Source organism: Myripristis murdjan, chromosome 24 (genome assembly GCF_902150065.1).
Source record: "Myripristis murdjan chromosome 24, fMyrMur1.1, whole genome shotgun sequence".
Lineage (NCBI taxonomy): Eukaryota > Metazoa > Chordata > Actinopteri > Holocentriformes > Holocentridae > Myripristis > Myripristis murdjan.
The window spans coordinates 4068389-4083455 of NC_044003.1; the positions used below are offsets into that span (position 1 = coordinate 4068389).

Consider the following 15067-nt stretch of genomic DNA (forward strand, 5'->3'; position numbering starts at 1 on the left):
GAAACCATTGCCACCTCTGTACCTCCAGTGGTTCAGTTCCTATGGGCAGCATTTCCTGTTAGCTTAGCATAAAGACTGGAAGTCTATGGGAGTAGTTAGCCTGGCTCAGTGAAAGTGAAAAAATAAACCTTAAAGTTTACCTTACCTTACAGTTCCACCATCTAACTTCTTGTAAAATGACTCATTTTTTAAATCCAGGATCTATATTTCAAATAAATAAGACAGCTTAGGAACTGCTGGTTATTTTTTTCACTTTGACAGAGCCAGGCTAAGGACTCCCATAGACTTCACGTCTTTATGCTATGCTAACAGGAAATGCTAGCCACAGGAACTGAACCACTGGACGTACAGAGGTGGAAATGGCGTCCAACATCTTGTCTCAGGCTGGGGAAGTAGCTCGAAATCTCCTCCAACAATCACTCAAATGTTGGAATGATTCACATACAAAAACTGTAAACATAAACTGCTCCAACCAGGGACAGAATGAAAAGCATATTTAAGGTTTTAGTATAAAATGCACATTTATGGGATCGGAATTATCCTCATTTCTGTAATAAAGTTTGCGGTCCTCGCTCATCTGAAGAGCTAACGGTGTGCGTCCACAGGATCCGTCATTTCCAGGCTTCCTATTTATTGTCTATGTAGGCAGCTGTGCAATGCCTTCTGGTAGTCAGGTGTTTTGAGAGATGTGGTGTAGTGCTGGGATCTCCTCATTTGCATAAAGTTGAGGTCAAGGCTACTTTATGCAAATTACGGGTGTCTGGTGCGACTCGCAGCCTCTGGAAACTCCCGAGAAACGTTTAGACAAACTGTCATCGATCTGAAATGAAAACAGATTCAGCAGCTGCAGACTTAATTTTGGAAATGCATTCAAAACAAGTTTCCAACAGAGCCGCCATGTTGGTGTGGCTTGAAATCCGGGAGAGGACGGCCCATTGGTGAAGCCTTTGTCCAATCAGGTGCAGCTTGGAGGCAGTTGGGCAGTTATAGGCGAGAGCAGCTGTCAATCATAAAGGAACACTGCTGAACATTTACTTACTGACATGGATTAAAAAAAAAACCCAGTGTGAATAAATTTGTTTCACGGTGAATTAGAAAACAGTCAGTGGGCCACTCAGCACCTTATTGGGGGCCATATTTGGCCCGCGAGCTGTAAGTTGAGTACCGCTGCTCAGTAGCAAAGTGCATAAACTGTGATCATTCAGGGATAACTACTCGGGTAACAGTGTCAGTGTGTTACGGAAGAATGTAGGACTGTAAAACCCTCCAGTCTTAAAGAGAATTAAACCGGTTTCAGACTTACTGCTGACGCTGTCATACTTTCCAGCAGAGAGTAGAATAAAAGTTGAGACCTGACATTTCGCCGTCAAATGGCAGTGAATCCAGCTGGATAACCTTTAATTTTACTAACGTGGAAAAGAAGTGTTTGACTTCACATCTTTATAAATTGCTCACTTTATCCATGTATTTACAGCTCTCAGACCTGGGGAAAATATTCAGGTTACTTCTGCAGCAATCATTTTCACATGTCGGCCAGTGAATTTACAAGAACTGCTTCAAATTTACTGGTGTTGCCTCTTAACTTCCAATGAGTAAACGTCCTGAATTTGGCTGGCAGTCAGATTTGCGGAGGTTGTATGGAACATTTCCCTGGTTTTATGAGGGATCATATACTGTACATTTAACACAACTTTGATTTTTTTCTTTGTACTATTTAGGGATCAAAGAAGCAGACGAGGAGGAGATGAAGCTAATGGCTTCCACCCCTTACAGGACTCACGTCTATAATGTGGCAGACTTTGATGTGATCAAGACTGTTCAGAAAGAGCTCATTACCCAAGTGTGCGCTGGTGTCGACGACCAGCTCAACTCGCTTGTCAGTGGAGAAGAAGGTAAGATGTCAGACTGCGACGTGGGCTGATGTACTAACAACATCACAGTCTGATTTTACTAACTAATAATCACTAGACTGGCCATCATTTGACAGTCCTCTGTCTCGATCCCTCTCCTTTCCATTTCTATAGTCTGCGGATAATTTTGTCTTCTGTTGTCCCTTTGCACTCACTTTTAAACCAGGCAAATGGGTCTTAAACAACTTTTTTCACCCAGGATGACCCACTAAAACCAAACAAAAATACACAAACATGGCTTACATTAGCAGCAATCATAGACCATATATTAAAACTCCAGGGTTAACTGGTGTGATAATCTTCCAGTGCAAAAGTTGGTGGTGTTCATTGGTAATTTATCAAACTCCACTGACCCATTTACAGCTCTGCTGATTGGAGCTAAAGCCAGTATTTACCTGGGATTGTTTCAGGGCTGAAATGACGGCTAACCCGTTTGCACTGGAGTTTTAGCACAGTGTAAAAAGTGGATAAGTGAAATGTGGTTCTCCACCAGTGCCACCAGAACAAATTTGTGTCCATTAGCTGCACTTTTGCAATCCAGAATAATTCTGCCATTCTGATTTGTGACTGATTTCCTCAGTCGTCGAGCCGGCCTCTAACCTTCAAGTCCTGGAGTTGGCCTCAAAGTCCATGCGTGTGACATGGGATCCTTCCATCGGAGAAATTTCTGGATACAAACTGCAAATGATCCCCATGATGGCTGGCAGCAAACGCCAGGAGATGTACATTGGTCCAGGCCAGACCTCGGTGCTAGTCAGAGACCTTTCTCCAGACACCGAGTACCAGATCAGCCTGTTTGCCCTCAAAGGCCTGATGCCCAGCGAGCCCATCATGGCCATGGAGAAGACCGAGCCAGTCAAGGTGTCTTTGGGTGAGTACAGTATCTACAGAAAAAAACAACGTTATTCTTGGTAAAGAAAGAATAATATTGGCCAGTCAGTGTTGTCCAGGTTCGAGCCCTGTCTCCTAAAAAGTATGTTCTCATACAGCTAAACTGCATTCTCAATTATGCATCAAGGGGAGGGTATTTTTCAATTGGATTACATTTGTTTTTAATGCATCATAAGATTATAATACCTTTGTAATTCCTTAGTCTGAGGACTCAGCTAGGAGGCATGTGTGGTGGATAGGTCAAACAGCTGATTTTTACCCAGGTGACCCAGTGCAAAATGACAGTAATGACTGTTTGTTGCAAAGGTTGCATATTTTATGTTAGATTATCATAAGAAGTATTTTTTAGGCCTAAACCTAACCTTTTTCTAACCTTAACCAAGTAGTTTTGGTTGCTAAAGTAATGAAGATGGCTAAAATGCCACCCAGCATGATATACAAGATATATTTATTGGAAATGTACTTGTGATTTGTCAGAAACAAACATAATCTGCAACAACATATTTTCCCCCTAAACATAATTAAGAATGCTGTGCAGTTGTATGGGAATGAAAACATTAGGAGACGGAGTTACCAGGTTCATGATAATCTAAATGGTGTTTCAGAGGATTTCCTCACTTTATTTGGAATGAAATACTTCAGGAAACACTATATTCTTCCACTGTTGGTATCGCATGAAAATATTGGAACATTGGCACAAAATATTTATTTGCAGCTTCAATCCATAAATGTTGGTATAGTCGAAAAAATCCATGTCATTTTATTTCAAGTACAAAATTTACATTTACATTCCAGGCACCTGGCTGATTTGTTGATCCAGTTTACGTTATAATGAGTGCAACAACAAAAAGCCAATCATGGGGATTGCATGATTTGCAGTTTCAAGCCCCAAACGTTTCTGAAAGTGTGTTCACTTTTAACATTTTCCATTAGTGAGGCTGGAATCCACAGTGTTGAATCGAAGGCAACTGGACTTATTTGTAGATTCTTGAAGACGTTTCATTTCTAATCCAAGAAGCTTCTTCAGTTCTGACAGACTAGATAACGTCCCCACACAGGTTAAATACCTGGGACTCCTCACCAGTCTGTCAGAACTGAAGAAGCTTCACATCTAGAAACAAGTCCGTTTGGTCTTGATTCAACTCTTTGTGGATAACCATGACCTGGGTGAGTGAGAACTTCCCCAGACAGTGAAGCTGGAAGTTGGAAATAAATTTTGTTTCTTTGGTTTTGTCCAACTAGAATGTTCTCTGGGAGTGGACGTGCAAGCAGATGTTGTCCTCCTGGTTGATGGTTCGTACAGCATCGGCCTTGCCAATTTCGCTAAGGTTAGGGCTTTCCTTGAGGTGCTGGTGAACACCTTTGACATTGGACCGGACAAGGTTCAGATCAGCTTGGTCCAGTACAGCAGGGACCCGCACACCGAGTTCTACCTGAACACCCACCATGACCTGAATGCCGTGGTCAAAGCTGTGAGGACGTTCCCCTACCGAGGCGGCTCCACAAACACCGGCCGGGCCATGACCTATGTGAGGGAGAAGATCTTCCTGCCCAACAGAGGAGCTCGCACCAACGTTCCTCGCGTTACCATCCTCATCACAGATGGGAAGTCCTCTGATGCCTTCAAGGAGCCGGCCACCAGGCTTAGGAACGCCGACGTGGAGATCTTCGCTGTGGGAGTTAAGGATGCTGTCCGCTCTGAGCTCGAGGCCATTGCCAACACGCCCGCAGAGACCCATGTGTACACCGTCGAGGACTTCGACGCCTTTCAGAGAATCTCCAAAGAGCTCACACAGTCCATCTGCCTGAGGATCGAACAGGAACTGCGCAACATCAACAAGAGACGTGAGTGGCGTTACTTTAACCCCGTGTGCAGCTTTGCAGTGAGTCACTGCTCTGTGAAAAATCTTCTTCTTAACAAGTCATCAAGAAAATTACCTTAGATTCAAGAAAATTCTAGATACAAGTTGGTTAGCGGTAGCATTTTTCTTGTTTTCGGAAAATAAAATATTTATCCTGAAAATGAGACTCAGTGACTTGTTAAGATGGAGATTTTTTGCACTCTGTGTAATGGACAGTACAACCTAGCATAAATGAGCTAAGCAGCGCTAGAGAAAAAACAGTATTTTCCTATTGCTCTGAAAATTCTGTGGATTAGTTTTAAAGTTTGAACATTTCTGCTCATTACATAAACATCCATCCATCCATTGTCCAAACCGCTTATCCTCACAAGGGTCACGGGGGTTGCTGGAGCCTATCCCAGCGCTCATTGGGCGGAAGGCAGGGAAACACCCTGGACTGGTATTACATAAACATGGAAAATATATTTTCCTCTTTCAGTAGGGCTGGGAGATATGGATAAAATCAAATATCATGATATTTTTAAATATCATGATATTTATAAATACCTCGACATCGCGGTATTCAAAAATGACTATTTCACAAAATCATAATCATCAGTAATGCCACAGAAATTTGCACCACCTCACTGTAATGCAGCCTTTAACACTTAATGCCATCACAGTATTACGATATCCAAAATCCCAGGTGATATGACTCATATCATGATATTGATGTAATATTGATTTATTGCCCAGCCCTACTTTCAAGCATAAATCATCGAAATCACTCAAAATTAAAAAAACAAAACAAAACAAAACAAGAAAAAGCATCCTGATTTGTGCCACAGTTTTCGTCCAACACTCAGATCAGTATTTCATCAGATCACTGCAAAATATGTTAATGGTTTTGGAACTGGTACCAGTCCAAGATTCCTTTTATTATTTCCTCAGATATGGTGGGCTGCCATGTAATATTTAACTCACAGCAAATGACTGAAACTTCTATTCATGAAATGTATTTATGCACTGATATTACCCTGCAGATTTGGCAGATTAATTTGAAATAATTTTGGTTGCTCAGTTGTAAGATCAGAATAACTCTTCATCAGCTGGTCATTACTGCGGCAGAGAGATTTACCTCCGTGAACTCCTCAGTGAATTCCTTGGCCCTTCATGGTCAAGGAGAATGCAGAATCGCACCAGCAGTCGTACACATGCATACAATTACTTACATGTCACTTTTCCAAAGCTGTCCTCTCAAGCTAAACCTTTGTGTGTGTGTGTGTGTGTGTGTGTGTGTGTGTGTGTGTGTGTGTGTGTTTTTGCCTCAATGTGTTAAACACATGTCCACCTTTTGATCTCCTGAGGGCAGGGAGAGGTCTTGCATGTGGAAATATCAGAACTGGGTCAAATAGTGGTTTGCAAATAGACGTCTTATAGTGTTTTGTCTTAACCTGGTTGGAGAGCCAGATGCTGTTACCACGTCGGGACATTTCAGAGAGGCATGCCGTCCATCACCAAAGCTGTAAACAAAAAACGACTTAAGTGCATTCTTGTAACTGGCTAAAGCTTCTGGGATTCATTGTATTGGAGTGGTTTGGCCAGCCACGAGCATCTGGTACTGCTCGCAAGTTTAAACAAGCGCTAAGAGTTACCTGCAATTATTATTTCACCCAGGTCTAGAAGACATTATGCCAAATATTAGTCACTCTGTATTGCACTGCCAAAGAAGTATCCAGATCTGTCAGTGAAGCATGTGACTCACACAAGCTTCAATTGCCGATTATATAATCCTTATATAATAATCATTTTCTGTCAACAAGCAGAGCTGTACAGGAGCTGGAACGAGGAGCAGTCGCAGCTTCCACCGAACATAATGAACTCCTGCAGTGGGGCATTTCAGAGCAGCCGCCCTGCGCATGTTGTTCGAGCGATGAAGCTGTCAGATAGATTGTAGACAGCCCTCTGTTCCTATGTACTATTGCATGTAACCCCCCCCCCCCTCCGCAACCCACACACACACACACACACACACATACACGCGCACACACACTTCCATCCTGCCAACCACCACCCTTTTGGAAGTGACGACACCAGTAGCACATGATGAGCCTCAGAACTGATCTTGCGGACATTTCCTTTACTTCCATGTTATTTTTGGCTGAAAAAGCAGAGAGATAACTTGTAAGAAAAAAAGTCAGATGTCCTTCTTTGTCCTTCTTTTTCATTTCTCCAGAGCACTGCCATCATTATCCAAGATAAAAACACATTTTTATGTACATGATGTGAAATTTAAGCCTGTAAAATCCCCCCAGTGGCCTGCACGTTGGCAGGAATGCAAGAATGGGACAAATTTTTAGAATGCAAACATTTAATCTTTCTCCCAGGCTCTCAGAGATTTCACAGGGCATGATATTTGGTTGCATTCATGTGATTTTGACCAAAATAGCCTCATGTGTTTTTTTTTTTTTTTTTACCCTTCAGGATTGCTCCCTCCGAAATCCTTGTCCTTTTCTGAGATTGGCTCCAGAAGCTTCAAGGCCACATGGGAGATCGATGCCACGGGCGTCCAGTCATATTTGGTGCAGTTCAAGCCGGCGGATGATGACGACGGCCACTTTGTGTCCATGTCTGTGCCGGGGGATTCCCTCACCGCCCTCCTCCCCCACCTCACGCCACTGACCCGCTACGAGGTCAGCGTTTACGCTCAGTACGACAAAGGAGACAGCTTCCCTGTGACAGGCTATGAGACCACACTAGAAGGTCAGCCGGCTCTTTTTTCATAATGAGTTAATTATATTCATACACTTTTTAAACATATTTTAGACATTTAGGAAGACTTGCAACAAATTCAACTGTAATTGGAGTAAATTTCCTGGACTGCCAGTTTTAGAGTCCCCATGAAATGACCTCACATGACCTCTACTCTCTATAAAACAGAGCATCTTAAACATGCGTCATCCTGCACTAGTGGGTCTAAATTAAAATTTCATCCAATAAAACCTTCACCAATCATTAAACAGCCTCTCTCATCCACCTGCCCCTTCAAAATAAAAGTCTCTCTCCCAAACTGAGTTCCTGTTTGTTTGCACTTGTGCATGATCCTTCCGTGCACCACGTCCCGCCCAAACTTCCTGCTTCAACAGGAATATACATCAAATAAAGACAGTCAGAGTCCATTTCATGGGGTCTTTAAGGCATGCACACATTTTGGAAAATAATGTCACAAATTTTTTGCATCTAATAAAAGAGCAAACAATGAATATGATATAGAACATTCTCTTATATTCTCTGTTTTTATATCTAAATTCTTAGTTTTTGTTGTTAATGAACTTTGATGTGGAAGTTGAGGCTGAACTCGTTCACACGCTCTGCAGAACAAGGTCCCGTTCGCAGCTTGAAGGTGTCTGAGGAGACGATGGACAGCTTCCGGGTGTCATGGCAACCAGCTCCAGGGGGCGTCGTCCGCTACCGGCTGACCTACACGCCGGTCAGGGGCGACAGCTCCATGATGGAGACCACCACCCCTGACTCCACCATTGTGCTGCAGGAGCTTCAACCCCAAACCACCTACCGAGTCACCGTCACCCCTGAATACCAGTCTGGCCCCGGAGAACCCATGCAGATCGACGGCACCACCAAAGAAGGTGACTACTGAACAATAAGTAAAGAACAAAAAGTTGCTGCTTGGTACCAGAAATGCCCGTCTAACCGCTGCTCTGTAAAACAGATCGTACAAATGTATGAACACTTGTGCTTTACAGGCGCTCAGGTTGGGGGATGGCTCTGAAAATATTGTTTTATTCGCTCCAGTCATTGGTCAGTGATTGCATCAACCATGGAAACTGAATGGGTTGAACCGGCGTGGGCCTTTCCTTCACAGCCAATGTATGAGTCTTGACACTTCCACCAGAGTAATTCACAAAAGCAAGGAGTTATTGACACTTAATGATAACATAGGAAATTGATCACAGTTGTCAGTGTGCTGCTAAAGTTATTTAAATTTATTGGAGGCTAATCTACAGCCTATCTCAGGCTAACGTTAATATTAGCTAATTAGATGTGAGCTTAGTAAATACCTTGAATACATTTTGAGAAAGCATCCAACAACCTTCCTTCTTAATTTAAATCAAAATCAAGAGGCAAAAGGTTATTCTTGCAATTCTTTCATTCATTTTCTCATGAAACAGAACATGTTTCCGTTCTCCCAAACTCCTCTGCCGACGCTGTGATATCAGTTGAGCTTGCACAGCCGGAAATACTCCCAATACCCATTCAATTTCAATGGCAACAGCGTTGATAGATCTTGACTCCTCCTCCTTGAGCTGACTGACCTGTAGGGGGTTCACCCTTTTCACGATTCCCTTGGTACCTCAGTCAGTTCAGTTTGAAAAAATTGAACCGACTTAGAATTTAAGCTTTTTTTTTTTTTTTTTTTTTTTTTTTTTACCTCAAACATTATTCCAACAATTCAGCAGGAAAACAATGAACGGAGCTTTTGCCAGTGTTTTGTAAAAGTTCTGCAGCCCAACAAAGCTTACCATTCACTAAACTCATGGTTTCCAGTATGGGAACCAAACTGTTAAATGTCTAATGGCCCTTAATTGCCACAAACATTAAAGTCACATTTGCACAACAGAGAGGGATAAGCTAGTCGTATGGGAGCCAAGATCCAACAGAAACATCTTGAAGTGAAATGAAGTGGTGATATATCAGCATGCTAGACGCTGGAATAATAAAAAACTGCTTTGACATTTGCTTCTTTGGCTTGAGGACGGGACTTTTCAGCCTTTCGTAGCTGAAATGTGTTGAGATGTTAGGTCACTCGCTTGCAGCGCCGTCCTCCTCCATGGCTGAGCAGCTGAGGACGCCAGTAGCTGGTGGGAGTTGGGAGCGTTTCGAAACTGTGGGTGGGGAGTTTTCGATCCAAAAGAGAGCACGTGCTGGAAAGTGAGTTTGCAGAGCCAGAAATCTCAGCACCCAGTTCAGTCATCGTCCAGTTGTTGGCATCAATCAGCAACAAAGATCTGCATCTGCACAAATCTCAATTTTGTGCTGTGGGACAGTAAAAGCCTCTCTTATTGCACCTTTAAAACCACGGTGCATGAAAAAACACACCCCGGGTCCAGCCTGCCTTGCCATCTTTACATCATGAGAACCCACAATGGAAATACGCTTCTAACTTCATTCTGACGGTGACTCTATTTGTCCACTGTGCTTCAAACTTGTCAAATCAAATATAATCTCCAGTTTGGTTTACATTTTTCGCCCAAGCGCCTCGGTTGCGAGTGCCAGGAGTCAACACATTTTTAACCCCCGGTGGAAAGTGAACTCCTAGCCTTTGCAGTGTTAGTACAACGTGCTTCCCTTTGAGCTCCCTGTCAGATCTGCCCTGCTGCCTTAGAGGGAAAGGAATGAGAAACAGAAGTTGTCAAACAGAAGTGGGTCAAGATGTACCCAAAGGTGATAAACAAGGGAAGAAGAAAAGATTTTTTCCGGAGGTAATAATCCTCCAGGCCGTGGATGGGGGGCTGTCCCAGGGCCTCCACGGCAGGTTCTTGATGGGAGACAGTGGTAGATGTTTCGGGGGGTTGTGCTTGGACGGCGCTTGACAGAGGGATTACACTGCTTTCGAGGACACTAAAGGTTATTAACCTTGAGCCAAAGTGCTGAGGACGCAGATGGAAATAAACAAATTACACTCCTTTTCTCACTATGGCAACAACATTCTTCGCCGTGACGGCCTGTGCTCCCGGTTTCCTCCAGCTGCTTGTCTCCTAACGTGGATATTCGACTTTACAGAGGAGGAAGGGGCAGGATTCAGCTCCTCTGACATGAAACACCCAGCTGCCTCTCAGATGAATTTATGTTTTTTCCCCCAGTATGGCTTACAGTACTGTTCCTATTACAAATGTTTACTGTGCCATGACTTTATCTCACAACTATGAATTGATGCAATGCCTTGAGGTTTGCATGAATTGCCCTTTTTGCTTGCAGTCTTTTCCACTAAATCTTCGGGCAAAACCACATAATGCACGGTTATACTGGCCACTGGGAATTACTCTGCACTTCTTTTTTTTTTCCTCTGAATACTTGGTGTTAGCTTTCAATTAATTACGGTTCTCAAGGGGAAAGAGGAGGGAGCACATTTCGCTTATAGATCTGTGACATTTGCACATTTATTACCCAGGCCTAGACAGGTTTGATGAGAGCGTATGGACTGGAAAAGACAATGCACACGCAGGCATATGTTACAACAAGCAGTATTACAGTAATCAGCAGAAGGCGTTAACTCCTGCCAGCGCCGGCATACGTGAGTCATTAGTTTTTCTAACCTTTATTAACTGGAAGAACATTCACATGGTCGGGTAAACCTAACCTGAGCACAGTTCATGACTGGGGAGCAGCTCAGACAGTGTTGGAAAAAGGACTCAAATTCCTTATTTCAGTGAAAGTATCAACACTCTAACTCCTGTAAAATTAAAAACCCTGCATTCACAATGTTCCTTCGGTAATAATGAAGTCAGTGTGACAAGCAAAAGTAGGGACTCTGAAGAACGGTTCCTTTCAGAGTCAAAGTATTGATGCATTAACCTATATATTTTTATGTATTTTTTTAATGTATTTTTATGTTGTAGCTCTGCCTTCTCCGCATCCTGTTGGCTGGTTTACTCTCTAACATGCAGCAGATCTGATGTTCTGCATGGAAAAGCTTCTTCTGCAGAGTAACTGCAGCCAGCACATAAATGCAGAGCAGGAAAAACAGTAGTATGTCCTGCTAAGTGTAAATACTCGTGTGTGCAAAGCTCTAATATCTGGAAATTGGACGTATAGCAAATGCAATAAATGGACTTGGTTACTGTCTTCCTCTTTGTGCTGCAGCTGGGAGTTCACTGTCTTGGTCAGGGGAATCTCAGTAGTTTCCGAGGGAGGGGAGGATTTCGCATTCATCCTGTCCAGACAGATTTTCCCAGCCTGTCGGGGCTTTGATCAGCGACTGGTCGGTCAAAGGGCCGCTTTTCTAACCTCGAGGTCACTGCCTTCTCTACCTTAACATTTGGAGAGCAGTACACTTGCACAAGAACCTTACAGCAAAGAAAACACAGCAAAGTTGAGCAAAAATACAGCATTAAAGCAGCGTGTACTGTGAGGCCTCATATTGAAATCATCACTGAGAGCAGAAAGTGTGTGAAGGCAACCTGAAGAGAAGATCTAGGAAAGTTCCCGCTGGCAAATCTCACACTTCCTGCATATATTGTTATTCTTTCTACATCTTCATTTTATTTATCTGTCTTTGTTCCTCACCCTCAGCCAGGGGTTCTCCTCGTGACCTGAGGGTCTCCGATGAGACGACGTCCACCATGAAGCTGTCCTGGGAGGCGGCGCCGGGCGACGTGCTCCAGTACCGCGTGGCGTACCGGCCGACTGCCGGCGGCAGCGGCAAGGAGGTGTCGGTGAAGGGAGACAACACGGCCGTGGTGCTGAAGAACCTGCAGCCGGGGACGCAGTACGACCTGTCCGTCAAGGCACGCTACCCGTCCGGCCTGGGCGATGCCCTGGAGGGGCGAGGCACCACGCTGGAAGGTAAGACAGCTCACGCCTTACCGAGTTCTGTGCCAAAGCTGTGAATTTATCAGAGAAAAATGACACTTTTCCTCTGCTTTCCACTGAAGTCAAGCATATATGGCGAGTTTTTATTAGCAGTTTAATCTAGAAAATGAATTAAAATGAAATGCAGTCAGATGAGCTTCTTTCTAAAATTACATATCCACCATTACAAATATGTGCAAGAAATGAAAAAATGACATCAACATCACACTTATAAATATTATAGAAACACTGAAGTGAGGGTAACCAAAATCCACAACACAAAGTTTGGGCAAGTATTGGAAATATCATCTTAATATCTGTCTTAAATCATTTTTTCTTTGGCAACATACAGCATTCTGTAATATATCTGGCCAGCAGCTCCTCCTACACCCACAATTATTATGTAGAAAATGAGTGTGTGAGATATACAGTTCAGCCTGTCAAAGCGAGGCATTATTTCTATGATGTTTCTGGTATGCAGCTGTAACTTACTGATCCTCTGGGATTGCACAGTTAAACTATTTTTATTATGACTGTATGGCTCAACAACCGCAGCTCATGTCTGTGGTTTCTGGGTAATTGCTGTGACTAAAGTCTGGAGCAAAACCAAATCAATGGATGGGCTCTTTAAACAAACATGGCAAACATTTAATACGGCATCCCCGTTTAAATATGGCTTTCGTTTTGTGAGAGAGCGTGAGCGTTACGAGCGGTCCGACTTCAGGTGGCTGGCGGGGCTTAGGGGCTCACCCTGTTAGCCACAGTGACACGACACACCACCTGCAAACTAATGGGGTCAGGTGAGAAATGCAAAAAAAAAAAAAAAAAGGTCCGTCTTAACATCTCACCTGACTTTATGTCAACTCTGATTTTATTTTTTGGCTAAAAAATAAGAAGTTAAAAGCAGAATGTTTCGGATTCGTGGCTGGCCTCTCCTCTCTGACTAAGCTAACTGACACCAGCCAGTTTTCTTTTCCTAGGATGGTGACACAATGAAAAGACTTCCTACATTCCGTCTCTGTCCTAGGGGGAAAAAAAGCCTGTCCAACAGAAAACAGGCCAATGCCGTGTCGCTCTTCGTCCTCCTCCTCCCCCTTGGTGCTCGCCAGTGGATGAAAGCCACTCCTCGCTAGATTTCCTTTTTTCCGCGCTTCTTGAGTTTCGTAGCTTCCTATTGGACGTGGTGCTATCGATCTGGCACTGTGCTGCACTGTGATTGGCTGCGAGCTACACATCTGCTGCTTAAAGGCCGACGCCCAGAAGAGTCCCACCAGCACACACACCAACACACACTTGTAAAGGCTCACAAGTCAGGATGGAGAGGATTATTTTTGTGCGAGTCCATACATTGTTTTTTTTTTTTTTTTCTGCCTTTAAAAAAAAATCAACAAAAATCAACAACAAACAACATCAGTATGAGCTGTTGTTTAATTCAACAAAATTCTTGAAAGAAGCCGAGTTGATCATGAAAAAATTAAATAATCTCAACAAATTAGCTGTTTTTTTTTTTTTTTTTAAAATTGTTATTAACCAAATCCGCAGGAAACACGTCGCCCATGTGAATGATGCACTCCCAGTCGCAGCCAAACACCATTTTGACCAGTGGTTATAGCGCCCCCTGTGGGCCGGTCAGTATAATCATGAAAAAGCTGCATCACAGCTCAGCGGCGGTGAAAGCAGGACCCTGTAAACACCGTCCTCTGATTGCTTTAGCATGATGATGCTCTCGCTCGGCAGCAGCAGATGTGGAGCGCTCGGATTTCTCTGGCGTTAACAGGAACCAGTCCACATCATATTTTCATTTGCGCGAATGTAAACATAGCCGGTGTCTCGTGGAAAATGAGGATGAGGTAACGACGTTATTGTTTTAATGGCAGTATTAGTAACAGTAGAGCATAATATTTTCATTTGTGTACATGTAAACAGAGCCGGTGTCAGTTTTTGAAGGCGCTGTGAGATGCGGATGTTGGACAACTTGTTGAGATGCTTTTTTTTTTTTTTTTTTGCGTTCACTAGTTGGGTTTGAACATCAGGCTCAGTTTTCCCCGTGAAACGACCTCACATGACCTCTACTTCCTGTCCAGCATCATAAACAGTGACATCATCCCTCACCAGTGGCTGTTAATTAAAATTTCAACCAGTAAAACGCTCACAAATCCTCTCTCATCCACCTTATCCCTTCAAAATAAAATCATGAGATCCTGAGATAAATAAAAAATAAAATAAGGATAAAATAAAACATAAGAGATAAAATAAAACATAAAACACTGATGTCTGGAGCAAAGTCATGTGTGTGAATTTCATTCAGGGACAAACTCCGATGGTGTTTAAACCTTTTTTTCCTGACTTCTGAGTGTGTTGTGATATTTTCACACCCGGCGCTCTGTCAGTCCATCAATGCTGAGATCTGAGCATATTGTTCTTTTTTTTATTTTTTATTTTTTTTTTTTTAATGGATCAGAAATCTTTGTGTTAGTGCCAAACGAAGCCCGACTCTCAGACCAGGGAGGCAGAGATGAGAAACAGCAAGACCGGGCATGGGTGGATCAGGAATGCAGCCCAGCTGAGCGGAGGGCTGGAAGGTTAGGAGGAACAGGGAATACTGAGTCATCCCTCCCTCCCTCCCTCTCTCACTTTCTCTCTCTCTCTCTCTCCTCTCTTTCTTCTTATGCCTCTCTTTGCATAGCCTTTCTTCTTCCTTTTTTCATCTCTCTTTCTCCTCGTCTCTCTGTCTTGTTGCTTCCCTGTTCTCTCTCTCTCGTTTCCCTGTGCTTCTCCTTCCCTCCTTCCTTCTGTCTGCCTCTCGCTCTTCACCCATCTTCCTCTCGCTGTATC

The 15067-nt window shown here is 43.3% G+C and overlaps 1 protein-coding gene across 1 annotated transcript in view; it reads left to right on the forward strand.

Moving 5' to 3' along the window:
* Nucleotides 1-15067, forward strand: part of col12a1b (collagen, type XII, alpha 1b) — a 156374-nt gene that overhangs the window by 15891 nt on the left and 125416 nt on the right. The window contains exons 8-13 of the mRNA XM_030047083.1: nucleotides 1719-1892; nucleotides 2491-2781; nucleotides 4044-4646; nucleotides 7127-7405; nucleotides 8020-8289; nucleotides 11954-12226. Of these exons, the coding sequence (XP_029902943.1) occupies nucleotides 1719-1892; nucleotides 2491-2781; nucleotides 4044-4646; nucleotides 7127-7405; nucleotides 8020-8289; nucleotides 11954-12226 (1890 nt within the window). The remainder of the gene's footprint in view (nucleotides 1-1718; nucleotides 1893-2490; nucleotides 2782-4043; nucleotides 4647-7126; nucleotides 7406-8019; nucleotides 8290-11953; nucleotides 12227-15067) is intronic.